At 38.8% G+C, this 22,158-nt stretch overlaps 1 protein-coding gene across 3 annotated transcripts in view; it reads left to right on the forward strand.

Moving 5' to 3' along the window:
* The window catches only part of PAPSS1 (3'-phosphoadenosine 5'-phosphosulfate synthase 1), a 109,675-nt gene extending 94,143 nt beyond the window's left edge, over positions 1 to 15,532 (forward strand). For all 3 annotated transcript variants that reach the window (XM_079919974.1, XM_079919973.1, XM_079919975.1), the window contains one exon: positions 14,822 to 15,532. In XM_079919974.1, the coding sequence (XP_079776100.1) occupies positions 14,822 to 14,960 (139 nt within the window). In that variant the 3' untranslated portion in view covers positions 14,961 to 15,532. The remainder of the gene's footprint in view (positions 1 to 14,821) is intronic.
* Positions 15,533 to 22,158: the final 6,626 nt, after the last annotated feature.

The following is a 22,158-nucleotide window of genomic DNA, read 5'->3' on the forward strand; positions in this document are numbered from 1 at the left end:
TACCAAGGCCTAGTGATGATTTTACTGGTAAGCCCAGGGGATCTATGTAATGAGAGTGAGTTTAACTAATGTTTGTATAATCGTTGGGTGAACAGGCACTGTCATAATTGCTTTACAGGTATTAATACCTGTAATTAATACCCCATAATAATCCTGTGCAGTAGGTGCAATTATTATCCCCCTTTTGTAGGTTGGTAGTAAGCTGAGGGCTACAAAGTTCAAATAACTTGCATAAGGTCACAGAGCCAGTAAATGGCAGCTCAGCACTTGAACTCAAGCAGTATGGCTCCAGAGCCTGTGCTCTTGACCACTGAGAGTACAACTTCTTTCTTCAAAGATCTTAGAAGGAGCAAAAAAATAACAACCTTTTAATACGAATTATTGGTCGTATTGAGCATGCATCTATCTTCCTTTGACTGACACACTTTTATTGCTCTCTATAGATAATATCGGTACGGACATACCTCAGAGATACTGTGGGTTCGGTTTCAGACCACTGTAATTAAAGCAAGTATCTCAAACAAGCAAGTCAGACAAATATATTGATTTCCTAGTACATATACAAGTTGTGTTTACACTATACTGTAGTATATTAAGTACGCAATAGCCGTATTTCTAAAAAAACAATTTACATACCTCAATTAAAAAATAATTTATTGCTAAAAAATAAACTTTATTATCTGAGCCTTCAGTGAGTTGTAATGTTTTTGCTGGTGGAGAGTCTTGCTTAGGTGTTGAGGGCTGCTGACTGATCGGATGGTGGCTGCTGAAGTGGGGGGGGGCTGTGGTGATTTCTTAAAGCAGAACAGCAGTGAACTTTCTTCCTTCCACAAACGGTCTCTCGATAGCACACAACGCTGCTTAATAGCATTTGACCACAAGAGAGCTTCTTTCAAAATTGGAGTCAGTCCTCGCAGACCCTGCCGCTGCTTTTTATCAACTAAAGTTTATGTAATATTCTAAATTCTTTGTCGTCATTTAAAAATCTGTACAGCATCTTACTGGGAGTAGATTCCACCTCAGGAGGCCACTTTCTTTGCTCCTCCGTTAGAAGCAACTCTTCATCTGTTTAAGTTTTATTGTGAGATTGCAGCAATTCAGTCACATCTTGAGGCTCCACTTCTGATTCTAGTTCTCTTGCTATTTCCACCATATCTACAGTTTTTTCCTCCACTGAAGCCTTGAACCCCGCCAGTCATCCATGTGTGTTGGAATCAGCTTCTTCCAAACGCCTGTGAATGTTGGTATTTTGACCTCTTCCCAGGAGTCACAAATGTTCTTAATGGCATCTAGACTGACGAATCCTTTTTAGAAGGTTTTCAGTTGACTTTGCCCATGTCCATCAGAGGAATCACTATCTATGACAGCTATAGCCTTATGAAATGTATTTCTTAGATAAGAAGACTTGAAAGTGGAAATTAGTCCTTTATCCACAGGCTACAGAATGGATGTTGTGGTAGCAGGCATGAAAATAGCATTACTCTCGTTGTACATCTTAATCAGAGCTCTTCGGTGACCAGGTGCATTGTCAGTGAGTCGTCACATTTTGAAAAGAATCTTTTTTTCTGAGCAGTATGTCTCAACAGTGGGCTTAAAATATTCAGTAAACCATGTTGTAAACAGATGTGCTGTCATCCAGGCTTTGTTGTTCCATTTATAGAGCACAGGCAGAGTAGATTTAGCATCATTCTTGAAGACAGTAGGATTTTTGGAATGGTAAATGAACATTGGCTTCAACTTAAAGTCACCAGCTGCATTAGAGAGGCCAAAGGACAAGAGAGCCTGTCCTTTGAAGCTTTGAAGCCAGGCATTGACTTCTCTTTAGCTGTGAAAGTCCTAGGTGGCATCATCTTCCAAGAGGAGGCTGTTCATCTACCTGGAAAATCCGTTGTTTAGTGTAGCCACCTTCATTAATGATCTGAACTGGTTCTTCTGGATAACTTACTGCAGCTTCTACCCCAGCACTTGCTGCTTCACCTTGCACTTGTATGCTGTGGAGGTGGCTTTCCCTTAAATCTCATGAACCAACCTCTGCTGGCTTCAGACTTTTCTTCTTAAACTTCCTCACGTCTCTCAGCCTTCATAGAATTGAAGAGAGTTAGGGCCTTGCTCTGGGTTAGGCTTTGGCTTAAAGGAATGTCGTAGCTGGTTTGATCATCTGTGCAGACCGGTAAAACTTTCTCCATATCAGCAATAAGGCTTGTTTTGCTTTCCTGTCATTCATGCGTTCACTGGAGCAGCACTTTTAATTTCCTTTAAGAACTTCTCCTTTGCACTCACAGCTTGGCTGTTGGGCACAAGAAGCCTAGCTTTCAGCCTGTCTTGCTTTTCAACATGCCTTCCTCACTAATAAGCTTAATCATTTCTAGCTTTTGATTTAAAGTGAGACACGTGCAATTCTTCCTTTGACTTGAAAACTTAGAGGCCATTGTAGGGTTATTCACTGACCTAGTTTCAATATTGTTGTGTCTCAGGGAATAGAATAGGGAGGCCCAAGGAGAGGGCGAGAGACTGGGGAACCGCCAGTTGGTGGAGCAGTCAGAACACACACATTTATCGATCAAGTTCACCATCTTATACAGGCATGGTTCACGGCGCTCCAAAACCATTGCAGTAGTAACATCCAAGATTATAGATCACCAAATATAATAATAATGAAAAAGTTCGAAATATTGTGAGAATTACCAAACTGTGACACAGAGACACGAAGTGAGCAAATGCTGTTGGAAAAATGACGCTAACAGACTTGCTTGATGCAGGGTTGCCACAAACCTTCAATATGTGAAAAGCGCTACAAAGTGAAGTGCAATAAATGAGATAGGCCTGCAGGTAGTACACTCTGTAAATTTAGAGCGGCAGTGTGAGGCTCTAGAATCAGAAGGTATGAGTGCTAGCCCTGTGCTTCCTGCGTGACTTGAGATTCCTGTGTCACCTCTGGCCTTGTTTCCTCGTCTCTACAGTGATGGCAGTGGATGAGCTGATTCCCTTCTAGCTCAAAACCTGTAGTCATTTCCGGGAATCGTAGCTCCTAGTTATTTTTACATTAGTAGGTGCTTCATGCTTTGTTGATTGATGCTTATTTAGTACAAATTACATCTGCTTATTTAGTACCCCTGCTTTTTTAGTATAAATTGCAATTCATGTTCAGTAAGTAGTTGTCTCTCAGTATCTGGGGGGGGGGGGGGATCGGTTCCAGGACCCCCCACAGGTAACAAAATCTGCAGCTGCTCAAGTCCCTTATATAAAATGGTGTATAGTATTTGTATGTGACCTACACACATCCTCCTCTCTACTTTAAATTACCTCTAGAGTACTTATAGTATCTAATACAATATAAATGCTGTGTAAATAGTTGTAAATGCTATGTAAGTAGTTGCCTGCCCATGATAAATTCAAGTTTTATTTTTGGCCTTTTGTGTTTTTGTGGCATCAGTTGTTATTTCTCCTCATTCATTTCTTATTTTGTTTATTTGGGTCCTCTCTCTTTTCTTCTTGGTGAGCCCGGCTAGAGGTTTGTTGATTTTGTTTACCCTTTCAAAAAACCCGCTCTTGGTTTTACAGGTTTATATTTTGGAACTTTCTGGAATTCTCCCCTTACCTCCAGATGTTTTCAATCAGAGGTTGTTTGAATCCTTGGATGTGGAAACCATGGATATAGAGGGTTGGCTCTATTTTTAATTTATGTTTTATCAGTTCACCTCTACTGGCAGGTGCTAATTAAAAACTGACTGAGTCTAATAACTTCTAATCTGAGAGCGCTCATCCTTTTTCCCTTGATACTGTGCAGTTGACTGCGATTCAGGAATAATGCTGATCCTAACCCTGTGTCCTCATTTGTTGTAGCCTTTTTTGTAATGGTGCAGACAAGAAGGAAAAAGAAACTTTTTAAAAATCAACACATTCTCTTGTTTCTGAAAGGGACATAAAATTTGGTGTCATTTCATTAAATGATAAGTTATCTGGATAAAGAAATACTACTGTTAACAATGGAGTTTGAGGGATTTGTTGGCTTCTCGTTTAAGGATAATAATTCTGGAGAAAATGCGTAATTTTAGATGATAGCAGTCTTCTCTGAGTGATGGACTGTAGCAATATACAGGAAAACCTTATGAGTCAATGAACAGAAAAGGCTTATTGGATAGCTGGTTTGGGGAAATATGAAAGAACTCCTGACTGTTCCCAATAGCCTTGGTGTGGCCACTCGAGACTATTATTTTCTGAAGATCCAAGTTGTGGCCCAGGTTACAGTATACTTCAGAACCACACCATGAGAAGAATTTGCAATAAACCAGAATTTTTTACCCTTGTACAAAATCAGGGTTTGCCAATACCTAGAAATAGCTCTAAATCGTGGCGTGTTTTGTTTTGCCCTAAAAATAAATGTGTTTATGTATGTCTATATATATATACTTATATACATACATACACACATTCTACAATTTCACTGTCTAAAAAAAAGTGCAGCTATAAAAGTGATGTGCTGAGAACTGTAAATGGACCAAAGAGATGCCTTACAAGCTTAAAGAAAATTTCTTTAAAGAAAAAGCAATTAGAGTAAACCTTGAACTATATTACTGCAAAAGGTGATTGAAAGTACAAATTAAATGTTAAGGAAAATAAAAAAGTTTCAAATATAGGTCTGTCCTTCTGTGGTTCAAAATATGTAGGGCCACCATCAGAGATTTTAATTTCCTTAGACTGGAGAGAGGATTACCCGTTGACAGTTCTTTTGAAAGCCCCCCCCTGCCCCCCCCGCCCCACAGAGGGTAGCCTTGACAGTTCTTTTGAAAGCCCCCCCCCTGCCCCCCCCGCCCCACAGAGGGTAGCCTTGCCTTCCTACAAATCTGTAGACTGTATAGTGTCAGAGATGGAATCCTGGGCAGGGCAACCCTTCACTTCTCACCCAGCATGCAATTTATTTGTATACTTTGTGTACAAGATGTTTGAGCATAACCTTGTTCTGAAAGTAATGATTAATCACTTATAGAGTGAGGGGTGAGAAATAGAATTGTTCTGCTAGTGGCCAAATGCTTAAAACTTAGGTGAGTTTCCATTTTGATGAGTTAAGGAAGCAAAACTAAATAGAGTTGAGCTTTTCTTTTACACTTCTTGTGCCGCTGTGTTTCCTTCCTGTGGTTTCTTTGCGTGATCAGCTGATTTAATCACACACAGGATCCTAGAACCCATCTGTATGTAGCTGAATGATGTGCTGGGAAACCCTTGATAACTTTCATGTTTTGTTAAATCTGTGTAATATTTCTTTAAGTCTCTCTTTTAATCATTCAAAAGCTAAATAATTACATCAGTTCTCATAAGATTTTCCAGTGATGAATTCTATATTAGTTGCATAACTGGCTCATTTTCTTGGAATTTTTTTTGAGTTACCAAATCTTTATAAATTGTAACTTGGGAAGCTTTAAAACTGCCTTAGTTTTCTAATTTTTTTATATTTATGTTCAAATATAATTAAGTTGATGGGGTGTGTTGGAAAGTGATTAAAATTTTGTGGAAAGGCGATAGTCTTTGATGTAGTGAGAAAACACAGTTATTAATTATGCACATATGAGGTTGTCTTATGTTTGATTAATGGATGTTATTCAATGCCAGATTTTATGTAATTAATGATTTTGTAGCTTTTGATTTGATTAAATAGCAGTGTAAGGCAAGGCTTAGGGAGAAAGAAACAAACTTCATCAAGATTACAGGCAAGATATTATTGATAAGAATTATGATAAAAATCATCTGTTTATACTTAGGAAGTTAAGTAGGTTCATATTAGCTGTAATAATGACTCAAGGAAATATAGTTTTAGGAGTACAAGATTAAAGCCCATTCTTTCAGATATTACAAACTTTTAGAGATAATTCAGCTATTTCTATTTTTTTCTCCTTTATGCAGTAAATCTTCTTTGTATTTGGATAGATAAATGCAAAATTTAGGTTGAGATTATTGAAGTAGCAACTCACCAAAAAGAGAGTGCACATGAGTGAGAGTGCCTGGTGGAAATGGGTCAGTGAAGGGACAGGTGGACATAAATGTTTGCTGTCTGGTTATTTCCATGTTATCAGTAGAGTACTTCTTTCATACTTTTTAATGCTAGAGTATACCTTAAATCATGTACTATTAGTGTCTTTTTTTTTTTTTTTTTGTGGCGTGTGGGCCTCTCACTGTTGTGGCCTCTCCCGTTGCGGAGCACAGGCTCCGGACGCGCAGGCTCAGCGGCCATGGCTTACGGGCCCAGCCGCTCCGTGGCATGTGGGATCTTCCCAGACCGGGGCACGAACCCGTGTCCCCTGCATCGGCAGGCGGACTCTCAACCACTGCGCCACCAGGGAAGCCCTATTAGTGTCATTTTTTAAAAGCATTCTACTTAGAGGCGTCCTTCAAGGCTTTTCTCATGTATTCTTAACTTCTTTTATTTACTTTCTACAGGAAAGCTCATCTGTTCTAGTGGTTTCTGTGTGGTGACTCTTAAAGCTATTCCTCAGTGTTTCCAAGTTGCTAATTATGTTAGTTTTCTATTGCTGTGTAACAAAGTGACACAAATTTAGTGGCTTAAAACATGACTCATTTCTTACCTCACAGTTCCTTAGGTCAGAAGTCTGGGTGGGCCAAGCTGGACTCTGGCCAGGCTGGGCTCTTATCTGAAGGCTCTGAAAAGAATCAACTTCCAAGATGACCCTTGTTGGCAGAATTCAGTTCCTTACGGGTTTAGGACTGAGCTCCCCATCTTCTTACTGGCTATCACAGTGTGGGGGAATTGCTCTCTGCAGCTAGAAGCCACGTTGAGAGTCTTCCTTGTGGACCCCCTCATCTCAGCAGTAGAACCTCCCTCAGGTCAAATCCCTCTCAGGCTTCAAATCTCTGACTACTGCTGTCATCTGAGAATATTTGCTTTTAGAGAGCTTTAGTGATTAGGTTAGGCCCACTCAGATAATTTCAGTATTTTAGATCAATTGATTAGCAACTTTAATGGCATCTGCAAAATTCGTTTTGCCATATAAGGACATATCATGGTAGTGACACCATGGGGTGAAGGTCATGAAGGCCATCTTAGAATTCTATCTACCACGCTAATGGGTTTTCTGCTTAGATTTCTTGTTATTATTTAAAATGCCCAGAAGCAACTTTACCTTTCCCCTCATATATCTCCAAGTCCTAAATTTCCTTAGTTACTTGTTCTCCCCGTTGTGTAGAATCTTGAAGTCCTTTATCCTTCCACCTCACTCTTCACATCCAGGTCTTGTCATATTGACCCCTGAAATATTTCTTGTGTGAATTCTTTTCTTTTTCTTTCTTGCTATGTAGTCTTTGCCATACATAAATATTTCTGTTAGAGTACTGGGGAACTGTCTTTTCCATTCATTTATAACGTGCTTTGTTTTTATTAATTTTGATGTTCCTTTTAAAAACTTGTAGAAGTCTGACTGTAACTGCATGAACTTGCCAATGAATCTTGTCCTGTGTTTGTAGATTTTGCACATATTTTATTGCAGGGGGTTATTGCATAACCATTAACTGATAAGGTCTAATTTAAAATCTATTGCATTGTCTTTTCTTACTATACATTTTAATCATAATTAGGGACATAATACTATGTATATTTTTGAAAGTCAAATTATATATTTTATATATGCTGTGTCTTGTTTTAAAGTCAACATGTTACATTGAAATTAGTATAAAACTTTCCAACTTTGCTATGCTTTATTCATTTATTAACTATTTGTTGAGTCTTTACTACGTACATGTCATTGCTAAATGTGGGCACTGTGGTTGGAAACAAGCAGATATTGTTGTTGCCTTCATAGGACTTACATTCTAGAGAAGACAGACAGTAAACCACTTAAGGATGGCATGTGCTTTGCGGAAGACTTGTGGGAAGCTCTGCTAGCACTTGTGTGACCAAGTCTGGGTTATCAGGGATGGGTTCCTGGAGCAAGAGACATTTGAGCTGAGCTCCAAAAGATGAGTTAGGCATTCCCTTGGTAAAGAAGGAGGTAATAGCATTCTGGACAGAGGGATAAGTGCATGCAAAGGTGCTGAGGTGAGATAGACTCAGAGGGTTTGGGAAGAAGGCCAGGGTGGGCCGGAAAAGAGAGTGAAAGGAGGAGGATGAGACGGGGACTAGATAAGGCAGTTCTTTGAAAGGTACACACTGGAATAGATTTTGAAAAGATAGTGTGTTGTTACCATGTACATTAAATATTGGGAAGTTCAGGTTTTTGGTAATTAGGTAAGTTGGATTATACAGGTTGATTCTCCTGAGAAATGAACTAAAAATTCTGGATAAAGGAAAACGTTTTCATGAAAGTATTGTGGTGCTGCTAAGATGGTAAGAACGGTGAGGCTAAGCCACTAAATGAAGGTTAGAACTTCAGGTAAGTTGAGTGTTGAAGTTGCTTCTGTCCTGGTTGACCTAGCAAACTTGAGTGTTGATTTCCATGGTCTTGACGGAGGTGGGGAGTCCCAACAGGAGACACTCCCATTAAGCTGATGCTCCCTCCCACCTTAGGTAGTTAAGAGAGAATCTGAAGGGAACCCCACCCATTCCCCTACCCCAGGAGACTGAGCACAGCCCTGAGCTTTAGACTTCAAAGCTCAGAACTGTTCACATGGGCCAAACTCATACTACCCGGGTTGTATCAAAACAAAACAGATAAACAACCCAAAAGCCCTCAAGCCATGAAATTAGTTTTTGGTGGTTCTTAACTGGGCATGCTTCTAAATATTCAGCAGAAGCAAATGTAGACTGTCGCTAGAGCATTACTCCTGTGTCCTAGACCTCAATTTATTCCCACAAATAATTATACAAGCGTAATGAACAGCTTAAGTAAAAAATGATAAAGTATACAAGGAAACATAGCACCAAAGCAAGGAAAAAAAAAAAGGGAAACTACAGTTGGCACAAGCAGACCTGCAGAGACTTCACATACTAGAATTACCAGACATGGATTACAAAGTAACTATACTTGCCGTGTTTATTAAAACAAAAACAAGTTTGAAACTACTACACGGCACATAAAAGTATAGAAATGACCTAGCAGTATAGAAAAGAGAAAGATAGGAGGGAAGCCAGCGTGAAGGTGTGCATTAGTGCAGGCAAGAATGAATGAAATGATGGTTTAGGTTTAGGCAGCTTGCAACAGGGGGGTTGGAAGAAAGATGAGTAGGCTTCCCTGGAAACTTCTTGTTTGACTGAATGTCTGATAGGAGCTGTTCTCTAGCTTTTATTTATAAGATTTTTGAGGGGAGGAAAACATGATGAATTAAGGATTTTGATAAATTAGTTCGAGACAATTAAATTTTTCATGTATTTCAGTTGGTCTTTGGTTTGGAAACAAAAATTGTTAAATTTGTCATGCATGATGCCATGCTTTTTGGCTCCTGGAAAGAAAGCCATAAATAACTAATTATCTGGTTTTGAACAGATGATTTGTATTTGAAGAGAATTCTTAGTGTTTTTATGTATACTGTATTATATATGAGTTTCTTTCGAGTTAAGTGAAAGGTAGTTAGCCCCCAAATAGTTAATTAGATTCACTTATAAGTTACTACCATTATTTTTAGTTCTATCAGAGAAGCTCCCCTTTGCGTCTCTGATTGCTTATCATCTAATTAGTATTTTTTAAAAAGCTGGTCTAATTGAATATGAACTTTTGAGAGATAAAATTGAAGGCCCCTGGGCTGACCCCAGCTTCTTGTCTGACAGCTTGTGCTGGTGGCTCTGATGGCCACATATGTGAACCGAGAGACAGCAGATATTTGTAAAGAATTAAAATCTTCAACAAGTGGCCAAGAGCTGTTGTACTCTGCAGTTCGTCAAGATGCTGGCCATATGTAGTTGTGTGTCCCACATGGGACAAGATGCTGGACCCACAGGGGTGTGCTTTTTCTGTCCTTGCGTTCTAACCCCTTCCCCTTCAGTTGTTTTTGTTTTGTTTTGTTTTTTGGTGTGTGTGTGTGTGTTTTGAGAGGAGGTGTTCTGTCAGCTGTGGATTGTAAGAATCTGTGACCAAGTGGTTTTGAAAAGGGAAGAAAAAAAAAGCAGACTTGCATTTCCTTTTTCAGGTGCCATGGAGGTGGGTTAACGAGTGTAATTGATGGACTAGCTAGGATTGCTTTGTAGTGAAAGCCTAAGCTTTAGTAGCCTTTTCTGCTTCTGCCAGATTCCCGATTACTCACAGGTAAAGAAGTTCAGAGCTCGTTTTAGAGCATTCCCCAAAAGCCTCAGTTTTTAACTTGATTTATTTTTTTCTGTAAAATGCTATCCGTTTAAAGATGTAATTGTGAAAACTGTGATTGGATTACAGATAGTGACTCTAGTGTCAAGTCCTTGCACCTGACTTCTGATAAAAAAATAAAATCCTCATGTGAGGGATAGAAATACAAGTCTGAGGCAGAGGGAAATAAATGTTTTCCGTAGCCAGGGTGGAGTGGAACCACCAGCATGTGGCAGCAGAAACTCCCGTTTCATGCGATGAAGAAATGCTTGTGGCATGCGGGGCAGATAGAGTGTGAAATAGCATCAGGAAAAGAGGTACCCAGGGACTTTGGTTTTAAAATTCAATTTCAGAAGGAATGCAAGCCGACTTCTGGATTTCAGACGGTTTGGCATTGTGAGGAAAGAAAGGACTTTAATTGGTCTGGCTTTTTCCTTTTAATCACAAAGTCAGGACAGAGTCATTCTACAAGCTGCTCCCTCATTTCTTTTTCATTGCCCCATCAGGAACAGGTACTTTATGCATGGGACACAGGGTTTCCTTTCTGAATTCAAAATTTTAAATTGACATGGCCAGAAAGATCTACGGTCATAATTTTCCTTAATGACACTTATTTAGGGAATTGATAAGTGACCCTCCTAAGGAACTAAAACATTCAAGCAATATTTGTCAAATGATTCTCAGCTGAACTAACCAGTTTTACATCAGGTTGGAATGAGGGTTTTTTAGATGCAATTGGAGAGATCTGGACCCCTCCACACCCTTGACTTCCTCTCCAGATGCTGCTTTGCCGAGCCCTGCCCTGAGGGGTAACCTCTCTAGCCTAGAGATAGTCACCAAACTGTGTTGATGGATCCTATTATCAGTTCATTCCCACACAGGTTCTGTTTACCCACAGGAGACAACCTTACATTTTTATTGAGAAGGTTGAGACCATCTTGCATTAACCGCCTCATCTTTTTCTAACTCCACGTCATCACTATTTCTTCTTTTCTTCATTTTTCACCCTCCTTGTCAGAGCTCCTTTCTGTGTGTTCTTCATCCCAGACTTCTCCGTCTTTCATTTCTTTCCTGTTACCCTCTCCTGGCTTTTCATCCTCCTCCCTTGTCTCATTCTATGCCACTATTTTCTTCTGCCTATACACATGCTAAGACCTCCCTTTTCTTGTAAAAAAAAAAAAGAAAATCTTTTCTCCACTGTGTGTCTCCGCCACTTTACCACTCCATCTCTTTCCTTCATCATCCACTGAAACTCCTTGATTAAAGAAAATTTAAATTCTGATGCGTTTATCCAGTGGATTTTTCCGCCCCCCCCATGGTCATCTTCCTTAGCCCCTCTGTGGCCTTCACATTAAAATTTTTTCTTTTTCCATGACCTGCATATAATCATCTTGGTTTTCTTCTTACTCTTTCGACAAATGCTTTCCCTTTTGGCAAGTCTTCTTTCTTGGAGAGCTTATCCATTTTCTCAAACTGGGTTTTCATTTTAGTGTTGATAAATTTAAAAATTTATCAACCTTTCCTGAATTTTTTGGAAATCTCCTCTTATAGTCTTGCTTTCTTCCTAGGCCCATCTCACATGCAGTCAATTCTTTTTCTCCCCTTAAGTTTGTAGTCATTTATGTAAGAGAAAGATGATAGCTTACTTCATATTTGAACTATTGTAACCAACACATCTGCATGGGCCAGTTTATTATAGTAGATTTGACTTTCCTTGCACATTGAACACATGATAGAAGTGGGAGATACTCCCTAGATTTAAACTACTTGAATCCATCTTGCTTTGGAGCAATATCTGTTAAACTTTCCTTTTCTTCGGTCATCTTTGAAAATGTGAGCAGACATTTAAAAGATGTTTTACCTAAGAAGATGAGAGCTGTTGAAATATCGAGTTGAATGTATATCTTCCTGTCTTTCTGGTAGTGCAGGGAATAGAAGAGCAGACAGGTGACTAGGGGAAGGTGTCACATGCCTGAGTTAAAGAAGTACTGACTTCTGCTTAATAGCAAGAGATGGGATTATAAAGCATTAACGTTGATTTTCCTGTGGCTGATTAAATGAGTTACACTTTTTTTTTTTTTTTTTTTGCTGTACGCGGGCCTCCCACTGTTGTGGCCTCTCCGGTTGCGGAGCACAGGCTCCAGATGCGCAGGCTCAGCGGCCATGGCTCACGGGCCCAGCCGCTCAGCGGCATGTGGGATCTTCCCTGACTGGGGCACGAACCCGTGTCCCCTGCATCGGCAGGCGGACTCCCAACCACTGTGCCACCACGGAAGCCCACTTTTTAATATTCTTATCCTGTATGTGTAGCATTCCAGAATAAAACTCTCAGACTCTTAGGTGTTTCAGAGTGGGGTAGGACATTCATTAAAGTCTGGGTACCTCACTGGGGAGTTGGAAAGGCCAGAGTTAGGGACAGCAGCAAATATGAGAGGGAAACCTAGATCCAGGACCAAGAGTCAAGTTGATCTTAGGGACTAACAGTAGTGGGCAGGCCTAAGGACAGGCCAGATGCAAGATACGTAGAGGCTGGTGACAATATAACCAAGTCCAATGTTCAGAAGACCAGTGAGCAGTCGGGTCATTGAGCACACAGACAGTGCAAATTAGAAAAGCAGGAGAGGCCAGAAACTGGGGCACACTGGATCATGAGGAAATCACAATAATTCTTCCTTGGTCTGGAGCTCAGTCCTACCAAGTGGACAACCCAAGAGCTCATAGATAGACTAAGTGAACCAGGTTCCCCCAAATAAAGTGGAGGTGAGCAAGGTCAAGAGAGAAGCTAGATCGGAAGATGACTATTGAAGAGGTCATGAAGGGCATGTAGAAACCTCTAGTGTGAATAGTCCAGATTTAGAGGAAAGGGAATATATAAGGAGCTCAGATGAACCACAGCAATCAGAAACCCCTTCTTACCCGTTTTTAGTGACTTGTATAAGACTCTAAATGGTTCTATATTGAATAAAAATTTTCTGTACATATACCTTTTCATTCTTTCATATTTCACCAAATATTTACTGAGTGCCTAGTTAGAAAGCTAATAAAGTACTTGATCACTGGTCATTATTTACTGAATATGCTGTATGTCCCAGCACTGTTCAGATATACTGTTTACTGCTGATGTCTGTCATTTAGGGGTGAATCAATAGCCATTGTAACTCCTGTTGGGCCAGAATAGGGAGTGTAATGCTATGTCAGCATCCTGTTTATCTGCTCTCATCAGGGCAGTGTTCTAAATGATTGAGGTTTCAGATCAGTTAAAGGTCATATTATTTAAAATTTGTAAATCACTTTTGGATAGAGATTTTAAAAATAAGCTCTTATTGATAATAATATATTATTTAAAATTTTATTTTGATATTGATAATATAAATCATCATTGTAGAAAACTGCAGAAAACATCATGACAAAACTAAAAGCACCTGTGATACCACTTCATAGAAATAACCACTATTAACGTTTGGGTGTATTTCTTTATGATCTTCTCCTCCCCGCACCCCCTTATTTTAACAAAATTGCATTGGTATTGTACATAAAGTTTTGCGTCCTGATTATTTCACTTCCCATTATTACATCGTGAACATTTTATCCAATCTTTAACTATACTTTAATGACTATGTAATTCTGCTCAGGACTGTACCACAGTTTACTTAGACCTTCAACTGTTAGATTATTTACAACATTTTAACTATCATAAAACAGTTTTCAGACAGCTACCTTTATGCATAATGTTTGTTGGCATCTCTGATTATTTCCTTTACGTAGATTCCTAGAAGTGTGATTATTAGTTAAAACATACCTGGCTTACCTCTAGAAACAAGGGGCATTTGCAGTTTATGGTTTCACTCAATTCTCAGATTAACTCCACAAATAGCAAAGTGGGGATGGAACATACAGTCGCTGACTAGGAGTAAACAGGGGATGTGATCTGGTGACTTGAGTGACCCAGAACTCTTGCTCTGTTCTTGGGTCTGCTATCTAGTCGGTTCCCTTGTTTGAGGGAAGAGGTTGAAATTACCAGTAGACAGTATGTGTCATAGCCATAGGTGCTCTGTGCTTAATGGTCTAAGGGCTTTTGTGTGTTTTTGTAGGTGTGAAGGTGAAAAGAACTAACACTACCTTTGTGTAATAGCTTATCAATGGAATAATATTAATTACTGCTACTTACGTGCTGTTGTTATTTTTTAAGTTCCAGTTTTTCTCTTAATGTTCCAAAATGCATTTAGCTTTCCAGATTCAGACTTCCTAAAAAGTTTTCAATATGTGCATCTAAATTAGATGTTTTTCTAAAAAATGTCTAAATTATTAGTTGCCAGGGGTTGGGGAGGAGGGAGGGAAATGGGTATGTCTATAAAAGGGCAACCTGAGGGATCATTATTGTTTTTTTGTTGGTTTTTTTTGTAAGTTTTGATAGTGTGGTGTTTTTTGCTCAATGACAAACTTAAAATCAGGTTGATATTCATAAGTAGTACATTTCATCCAGATATTTTTTTCATTAAGCTTGTCTTCCATGAACAGAAGGAACGAATGTTTTTTTAAAATTTCACTATAACTAAGTTTTTTAAAATGTGAAATATTTTTCTTTTTTCTCTCCCTTTCAGCCATGAAGACTTTGAATTTATTTCGGGAACACGAATGCGCAAACTTGCCCGAGAAGGCCAGAAACCTCCTGAAGGTTTCATGGCTCCCAAGGCCTGGACCGTGCTGATGGAATACTACAAATCCTTGGAGAAAGCTTAAGCTGTTAACCCAGTCATTTCACCTTTGACACCTCACTGAGTAACAAGAGGGGACCATGTAGTTACTGTTGGCATTTCTTTGTGGTGGTATCTGTATGGACATGCTTCCTAAAAACAGACCCTTTTCCTTAACTAGCATCAGTTTTGGTCTGCCTTATGAGTTCTGTTCTGAACTAGTGTAACACACTCCTGGTTTTAATGTATCTTTTCCACTTACTATAGTTAAATATTCCTACAATACAGTCTTTTTGTATTATATTTATGCTTCTGTCTCATTATTTTTCAAGCTGTTATATCAGTTGTAACCAATAGTATACACATTGAATCTCACTTTTCATCTCTTGAAAAAAGAAAAAAAATCCACTAAACAATAAACTTGGCTAGACCTTGTTTGGGGAATTTTACAAGACGTCTGTAGCATTTAGATTTTTTTTTCTACATTGAAAGTACAAACTGCTTTCTTCCTTCCTTCCCATCAGCTATTGATCTCTCAACTGTTATAATCTAAAGTATATTAATATCTATGTAAGCCCTGAATGAACTTTATTCAATAAAATTAAACTTTTTGGCTTATTTATGTGACTTTTTAAAAATATTGTTTTGTTTGCACATACCTTATCCTTCTTGTGAAGAAGTTTCTCATGGGGAAGGGAAAATACAGGCGTCAGGCATCTTTCATTACTGGAATCTATTGATAATAATTAGTTCCAAGCACTGTTTCATAGTGAATTTTTAAGTGGGAAAATAATAATGCATTCTCATTCCATCCAAAAGCTCAAGCTGTTTCCCCAAATATCTCTCTAATATTCTTAAATACCTAAGATGGTGGTACTAGTAATAGAGACATGATAGAGGGAGGTTCGTTCATGGCAGGGGGCGGGCAGCATATCAAGTTTGCTTTTGTAGTATATCCTCAAGTAGAATATTCAAGAGGAGATGCTTATTTAGGGGCTGGATATTTAATTTTGGTTGAGATGCCAGCATTTTTGATTTGCAGTCATATTTCCTGTAATGAAATAATCTTGCGTGATCTGGCCTTGAAAATTCAGCATTACAAAGACATGGCAGATTATACACAGAGAGTGTATTGTCATTAATGCAAATGGGAATAAAACACCACTAGGAAAAGAAATAGAAGGAAAAATGAAAACAAAGTAAAAGCAGATCACTGAGGGAATCAATTAGAAAGTTGATAAATAGAAAAAAAAATGGAGAATATGAGTAAAAGTTTCTAGTGGATGGATTTACTCACTAGTGGATACTGAATGAAAATATTCATTAGTGGACAATGTAAAAAGTATATGAATGCGTATGTTGATGGGAAGAATTAGAGGTGATAGTTGATATGAATTTTTTGGTTACACATTATCTAGATCTCTTTTAGGGAGATCTCCTTTATATAAATCTTGTATACATCTTCAATTTTTATGTATATATAGAGGTTGAAAGATTGCAGAGCGGCTCTCCAACCACAGACAGCTAAGGTGTGACATAGCGCTTCAGCTCAGCTAATTCAGAAACTCTAACCTGAAGTGTTGAATGTGTAGGAATGATGCAAAGTTGTAAGGACAGAATGAGTCGTGGTTTCATGGTGGCAGCGACACTCAAGATTCTGGGCGCAGTGGTGGTGGTGCTCATGGCAGTGGGGGTCTCCTGTGCAAAAATAGTACCCTATCTTGAATATTCCAGGGCATGACTTTGGCTGAGTCCTCTGCCACTCACCTCCTTTCGTTCCTGACCATTTTCCAAGCCTCATTCTTTTGCATTTTCCATCAATTCTGTAAGAGACCCAACAGCCTCTCCATATATTCCTTTGCTGCCTAAATTATCTAGAGTTTCTGTTGTTTGCCAAGAACCTGATTGTAACAGGTGATGTGAAAAAATGTATACTTCACATTAAAATCATGATACTGCTAAATTCAAGGTGATTTTTACTGTTAGCATATTTTATTTATTTTAAAATTTATTTATTTTTGGCTGCGTTGGGTCTTCGTTGCTGCGCGAGGGCTTTCTCTAGTTGCCGTGAGCGGGGGCTACTCTTCATTGCGCGGGCTTCTCATTGCGGTGGCTTCTCTTGTTGTGGAGCACGGGCTCTAGGCACGCGGGCTTCAGTAGTTATGGCACGTGGGCTCAGTAGTTGTGGCTCGCAGGCTCTAGAGCGCAGGCTCAGTAGTTGTGGCTCACGGGCTCAGTTGCTCCGCGGCATGTGGGATCTTCCCGGACCGGAGCTCGAACCCGTGTCCCCTGCATTGGCAGGCAGATTCTTAACCACTGTGCCACCAGGGAAGTCCCTGTTAGCATATTTTAAAAGTTTAAATATAGAGAAAAAATTTTAATACTTAGAACTCAGAAAACTTATCCTTCTAAAATTACAAAAATATACTCATAAAATCAAGCTGAGAATGTTTAGAACAGAAATCAACAGCATCAGGGTGAAATGTGATCGAAAAAGGAGCTTTGTGTTCTGTCACGTAATTGTCCTTTCTTAGTCCCATAGAGCCCCTTGTCCTCAACCCACCGGAGTGGGACATGATAAGAACATGATTCTAAGCCCCTCTGCTCTTGGGATTGGCCACCCACTTGTGTGTTTTAGAGAGACGGAGAAGAAAATAAAAGTACCCAGTGATTTCTACCAGTCCACAGGTTGGTATGTGTGTCTTTAATCTACAAATAGGAAATATGTAGAAATTTTATTTTTCTTTCCCAGCTCATAAAAATGACCCCAAACCAATCTTTAAAACCTTCACCACTTACACCAAACCTCTACTGCCAAGTGGTGTTGGAAATCTGAATGCCATTTTTATCTACCCATCAGCTGGAAAAATGAATGGAAAAATAATTATTTTTTAAAAAAGAAGGAGGAAAAGAAAGTGCAGAAATAAAATGTTTTGGCAGAAATATAATGTTTTAAATCTGTCAATTCTGTATTCCACTCTGATAAGACCACGTATTTAAGTTTCATTTCCATCCAAGAGGGGAACAATTATGTCCATATCTTGGAAGTTAGCATTTAAATACCTTATCAGGAAAAATTCAGAAGTCATGCTTCCCACATATGGTAGATTGTTATTAGCACATATGTATCCAGGGGTGAGTTGGCTCACAAAGTAAGGAAGTATGTGCCGACCGGGCTGCTTTTATGTGTGGGCTCTATTTCTTAGAGGGCCTGTAAGCCTCTTCGTATTTCTGCGGATTCCATTTCCTCCTCCACACAGTCTTGTCCTGAATATAATTATATATAAGTTGTGCAAAACACATTCTGCCCTCCTAACTCTCGGTCAGTCTTTTCTGGACTAAGGTAAAAGCTGGCCTCCCTAAAGGTAAGTACTTGAGGACTATAATTGAGCCAGGGGTGTGTTGAGATTGGAACCTCTTTTTCCTAACTTCCTGTTTCAACAGATCCTCAGGAAAATGGCACTAGAGTTTAGGGCCTAGATTTGAAGAACTGAAATTAGAAACATGAAAAATCTCATCATGGACCTTTATTTCCCAGACCTGCATCAGCACTGAGCATCTATAATGATCTGCCTTTGTTAGGAAAAGAAATTACGGTTACCAAAGAGGAAGGGGGGGGAATAAATTGGGAATCTGGGATTAACAGATACACTCTCCTATATATAAAATAGGTAAACAGCAAGGACCTACTATATAGCACAGGGAACTACATTCAATATCTTACAATAATCTCTAATGGAAAAGAATCTGGAAAATTGAAAAAAAAATATACAGATATAGGTGTGTAAAACTGAATTACTTTGCTGTACACCTGAAAATTGTAAATCAACTATACTTCAATTTAAAAAAGGAAAAGAACAGGAAAACCTCTCCACTGAAATGAATTAGAACACCGACTCCCTCTCTGCTTTTCTTCCAACAGCTCTGGCTTGTCCTCTTTGAAAAGTGTCTGTTCTCTCGGAGAGCATAACCACTTCTTTTGCCCAAGAGAAAGTAATTATCTGTTAGAAGTAAACTGGGGCCTTGCTGCACAATCAGGTCCTCAAGAAAAAAAAGCCAAGCGAAGGAGAGACTGAGTTCTGTCTGACCCATGACTGGTTCACCACCTGGCTGCCCAGAGCCTGCCCCGAATGACTTTGAACCTCAGTGTGTGACTAGTGCTATTTTGTGTGATCTATATGTCGTACACAGGGCAGTTATAGCAATATGACTTTTGATATGTTGTGGGCAATTCTAGTGGGCATTTGCAATCAGAGAGTTTGGAATAAAAAAAGTTTATTTAGGAGCCATTTAGACTTAAACAGAAGCACAAGCGTAAAAGAGAGAGTATAGTTTTGTGGTTAAGAATTCAGGCTCTGAAGTCAAACTTGACCAATTCCTTGTTGATTATGTGATCTTCAGCTTCATGAGGCCTTGATTTCCTTATCTGTGGACCAAAGGTTATAGTCAGGAATTATATGAGGTAATGCTTGTAAAGCACTGCTCCTTTATTATTATTATTTTATTTAAAGATGTAGTCTTTTGGCCAGGAAACACAGTGATATCAATATTTATGAGACTATACCTTGTAATCTTTGCTTCATAAAACCATTCTCTAGCCCACTGAGCAAAGTGACTAAATACAGGTATATGTTAGATACAAATCTAAAGGCAGACACAGTATCCCTGTTTCAGCCATACTTTCCCCTCAGTTCTTCCCTGTGTCCAACTTCTCCTGTGTTTTCTAGATTAAGAAAACTAGTACATTTTTGCAAAGAGAAAAAGCAGAAAAATATATACATTTGCCTAAAGCAAGCATAGACTAATCCTGTGAAAAAATGATAGTCCTTTGGGAAAGCATCATCGAGAGGAAGATCAAGATTAGAAAGGTAGTTTATCCTCAACATCAAGTTTACTGAAGAAGTCCTGCCTTAATTAATGTGGTCATTACCTATATTAAAGCTGCATTTTACAAGTGTTACACTTTTCATTTAAAAGTTCAGCTTGTTGACACCTCTGATCAAAGCATAAAATCTTAAATATATTTAACTTTTAGAATTGAACTGTAAGTGGTGTTTCATGTACTAGAAAATTATTTGTATCTTCTATGGACATAACAGGAATTAAAGGTATTAGGAATATGAAATACAAAATAGTATACTGTTTCCCAGAGTTTTCCACACAGGGATTTTTTTTCCTGTTTATATAGTCAAAAGATCTCATAGCTAAGAGTAGGATAATGAGTAAAGAATAGCATAAAATTTAAATTTATCTTGAATAATCAAAATCATCATAATAGCTAACATTTGCTAAGTCCTTACTATTTTATTTGCCAGACCCTGTGCTAAGTGCTTTACATGTATTATTTTGTTTAATGCTTATAACAGTAACTGGCATAGTAAGAAATACTAAGAAAGGAGAAGAAAAATTTTTTTCAAAGAATTGCAGTAGAAATTAACAATATAATTTTGTTAGAAGAGAAATTAACATTAAAAGTTAACTTTGATAGAGGTTGAGTATAAGAGAAACGTGCAAAAACCAAAGTCACATAAATTGCCAAAATCAAAATCTGTATTAACAATCATTGACTACAAGTGAAAATGTCTGTTGCAGGGGTCATCAAAAGGACATGACTGCCAGTTGACCTGCGAACTGGACGCAGGCAATCAGAGATTCCTCATCCCTCTCCATCCTTGGAATGTACATTCCGCTCACCATTCCCACAGCCAGGGCCATTTCAAGGATGCAGCCTTGAGAGATAATGTGTTGTTGAGACCATCTGGATGGTACGCAGGGCTGAACCCTGTTAAGGCTGCTATACACACTCAAGATTCTGACGGGTGGGTGTGGAGATGTACTCATTTTGCAGCCTTAGGAGACAAGCCTTGAAAGTTTCCCTTGCTTATTAAAACTGCCGCCTAGGCATCTGGAGTGGCTGCTTCTTTCTTTGCTCCCTGCCCTCTGTGTTCAGGAGCTGCTTTCAGATTTCACTGGGGAAATTCCTAAGTTTGTAAACCAACAATGTCCCAACAATGACAGTCACACAACCTGTCAAATACTTAGGAACAGAATTAAGAAGAAAAGAAACGGTCTACTTGAGTAAAACTATAAAATTTTATGAAAAGACATAAAAGCAAGGTCTAAAAAAGTGGAACAGTATACCTTGGTCCCAGGTGAAAAGGCTTAATAGCATAAAAATGTCAGTTTTCCTAAAATTCATGATTTTGAGTCAAAAGCTCAATGAATTTTTTAGGGGGGGAATTACAATAATTTTATCAATTCATTTGGAATAACAAGTACTAAAAAGGCAAGATAATTATATGACCCAAAGACTCAGGAAAAATAATAGTAGTTGTTTTTAAGCCACTGAGTTTTGGGGTGCTTTGTTATACAGCAGTAACTAATTAATACAGGCATTACAGCCCATGTATCAATTGTACTCACCAGCTGATGATGGCTGGGGAAATTTGGGTTGTGGTAAAGGTAAAAAAAAGAAGGGAAACTGGAGTAGCCCCTAGAAGCTTTATGATTAGAAAGATAAATGGTAGAACCAATTAAAACAGCAATGGCAAGATAAAACAGAATTAGGCAACACTGTATATAAAAAAAGTGTTGAGTTACAGAGCTATAAAATAGAATATATCCTTGATAAAATAAGAAAAAGCAGAGAAGCAGAGTTCTCTAGACCAGGAGTTGGCAAACAGTGATCTGGCTTGCTGTCCGTTTTTGTAAATAAAGTTGTGTTGGAACATAGCTACACACGTTTAAGTATTGTCTGAGGCTGCTCTGTGCTCCAGCAGCAGAGGTGAGTAGTTGAGACAGGCACCCTATGGCCTGAAAAGCTAAAAATGCTTTTCATCTGGCCCTTCACAGGAAGAGTTTGCCGACCCCTGCTCTAAGCTGACAATTACTTCTACAGCAGGGTTCCTACTAAAAGAAGGGGACAGACTTGGGGAATGGAGCAGTACACTCAATATTTAGTCTGTATAGCTCACCCTTCTATTCCCTTCTTCATCTTGGATGGGAGTGAGATGGCAACGGGGAAGAGACCCAGACCCTCAGCAGGTTTAACCTGCAAAGTCAGAGAAATCAGAGTGGTACATGCTCAACTGCCTCCTATCATGGGAGTGAGATTGGATGCTTCTGATAGTAACATGTCCAAATAATTCAATTAAGTGTCAGACTTGCAGTCTGACTCGATTTGGAGCTATGTTGATTGAACTGTTTACTGAATAAAACAGTGTTTATTTTATTTTACTTATTTT

This window comes from Stenella coeruleoalba (assembly GCF_951394435.1).
Source record: "Stenella coeruleoalba genome assembly, chromosome: 4".
In the NCBI taxonomy this organism is placed as follows: Eukaryota; Metazoa; Chordata; class Mammalia; order Artiodactyla; family Delphinidae; genus Stenella; species Stenella coeruleoalba.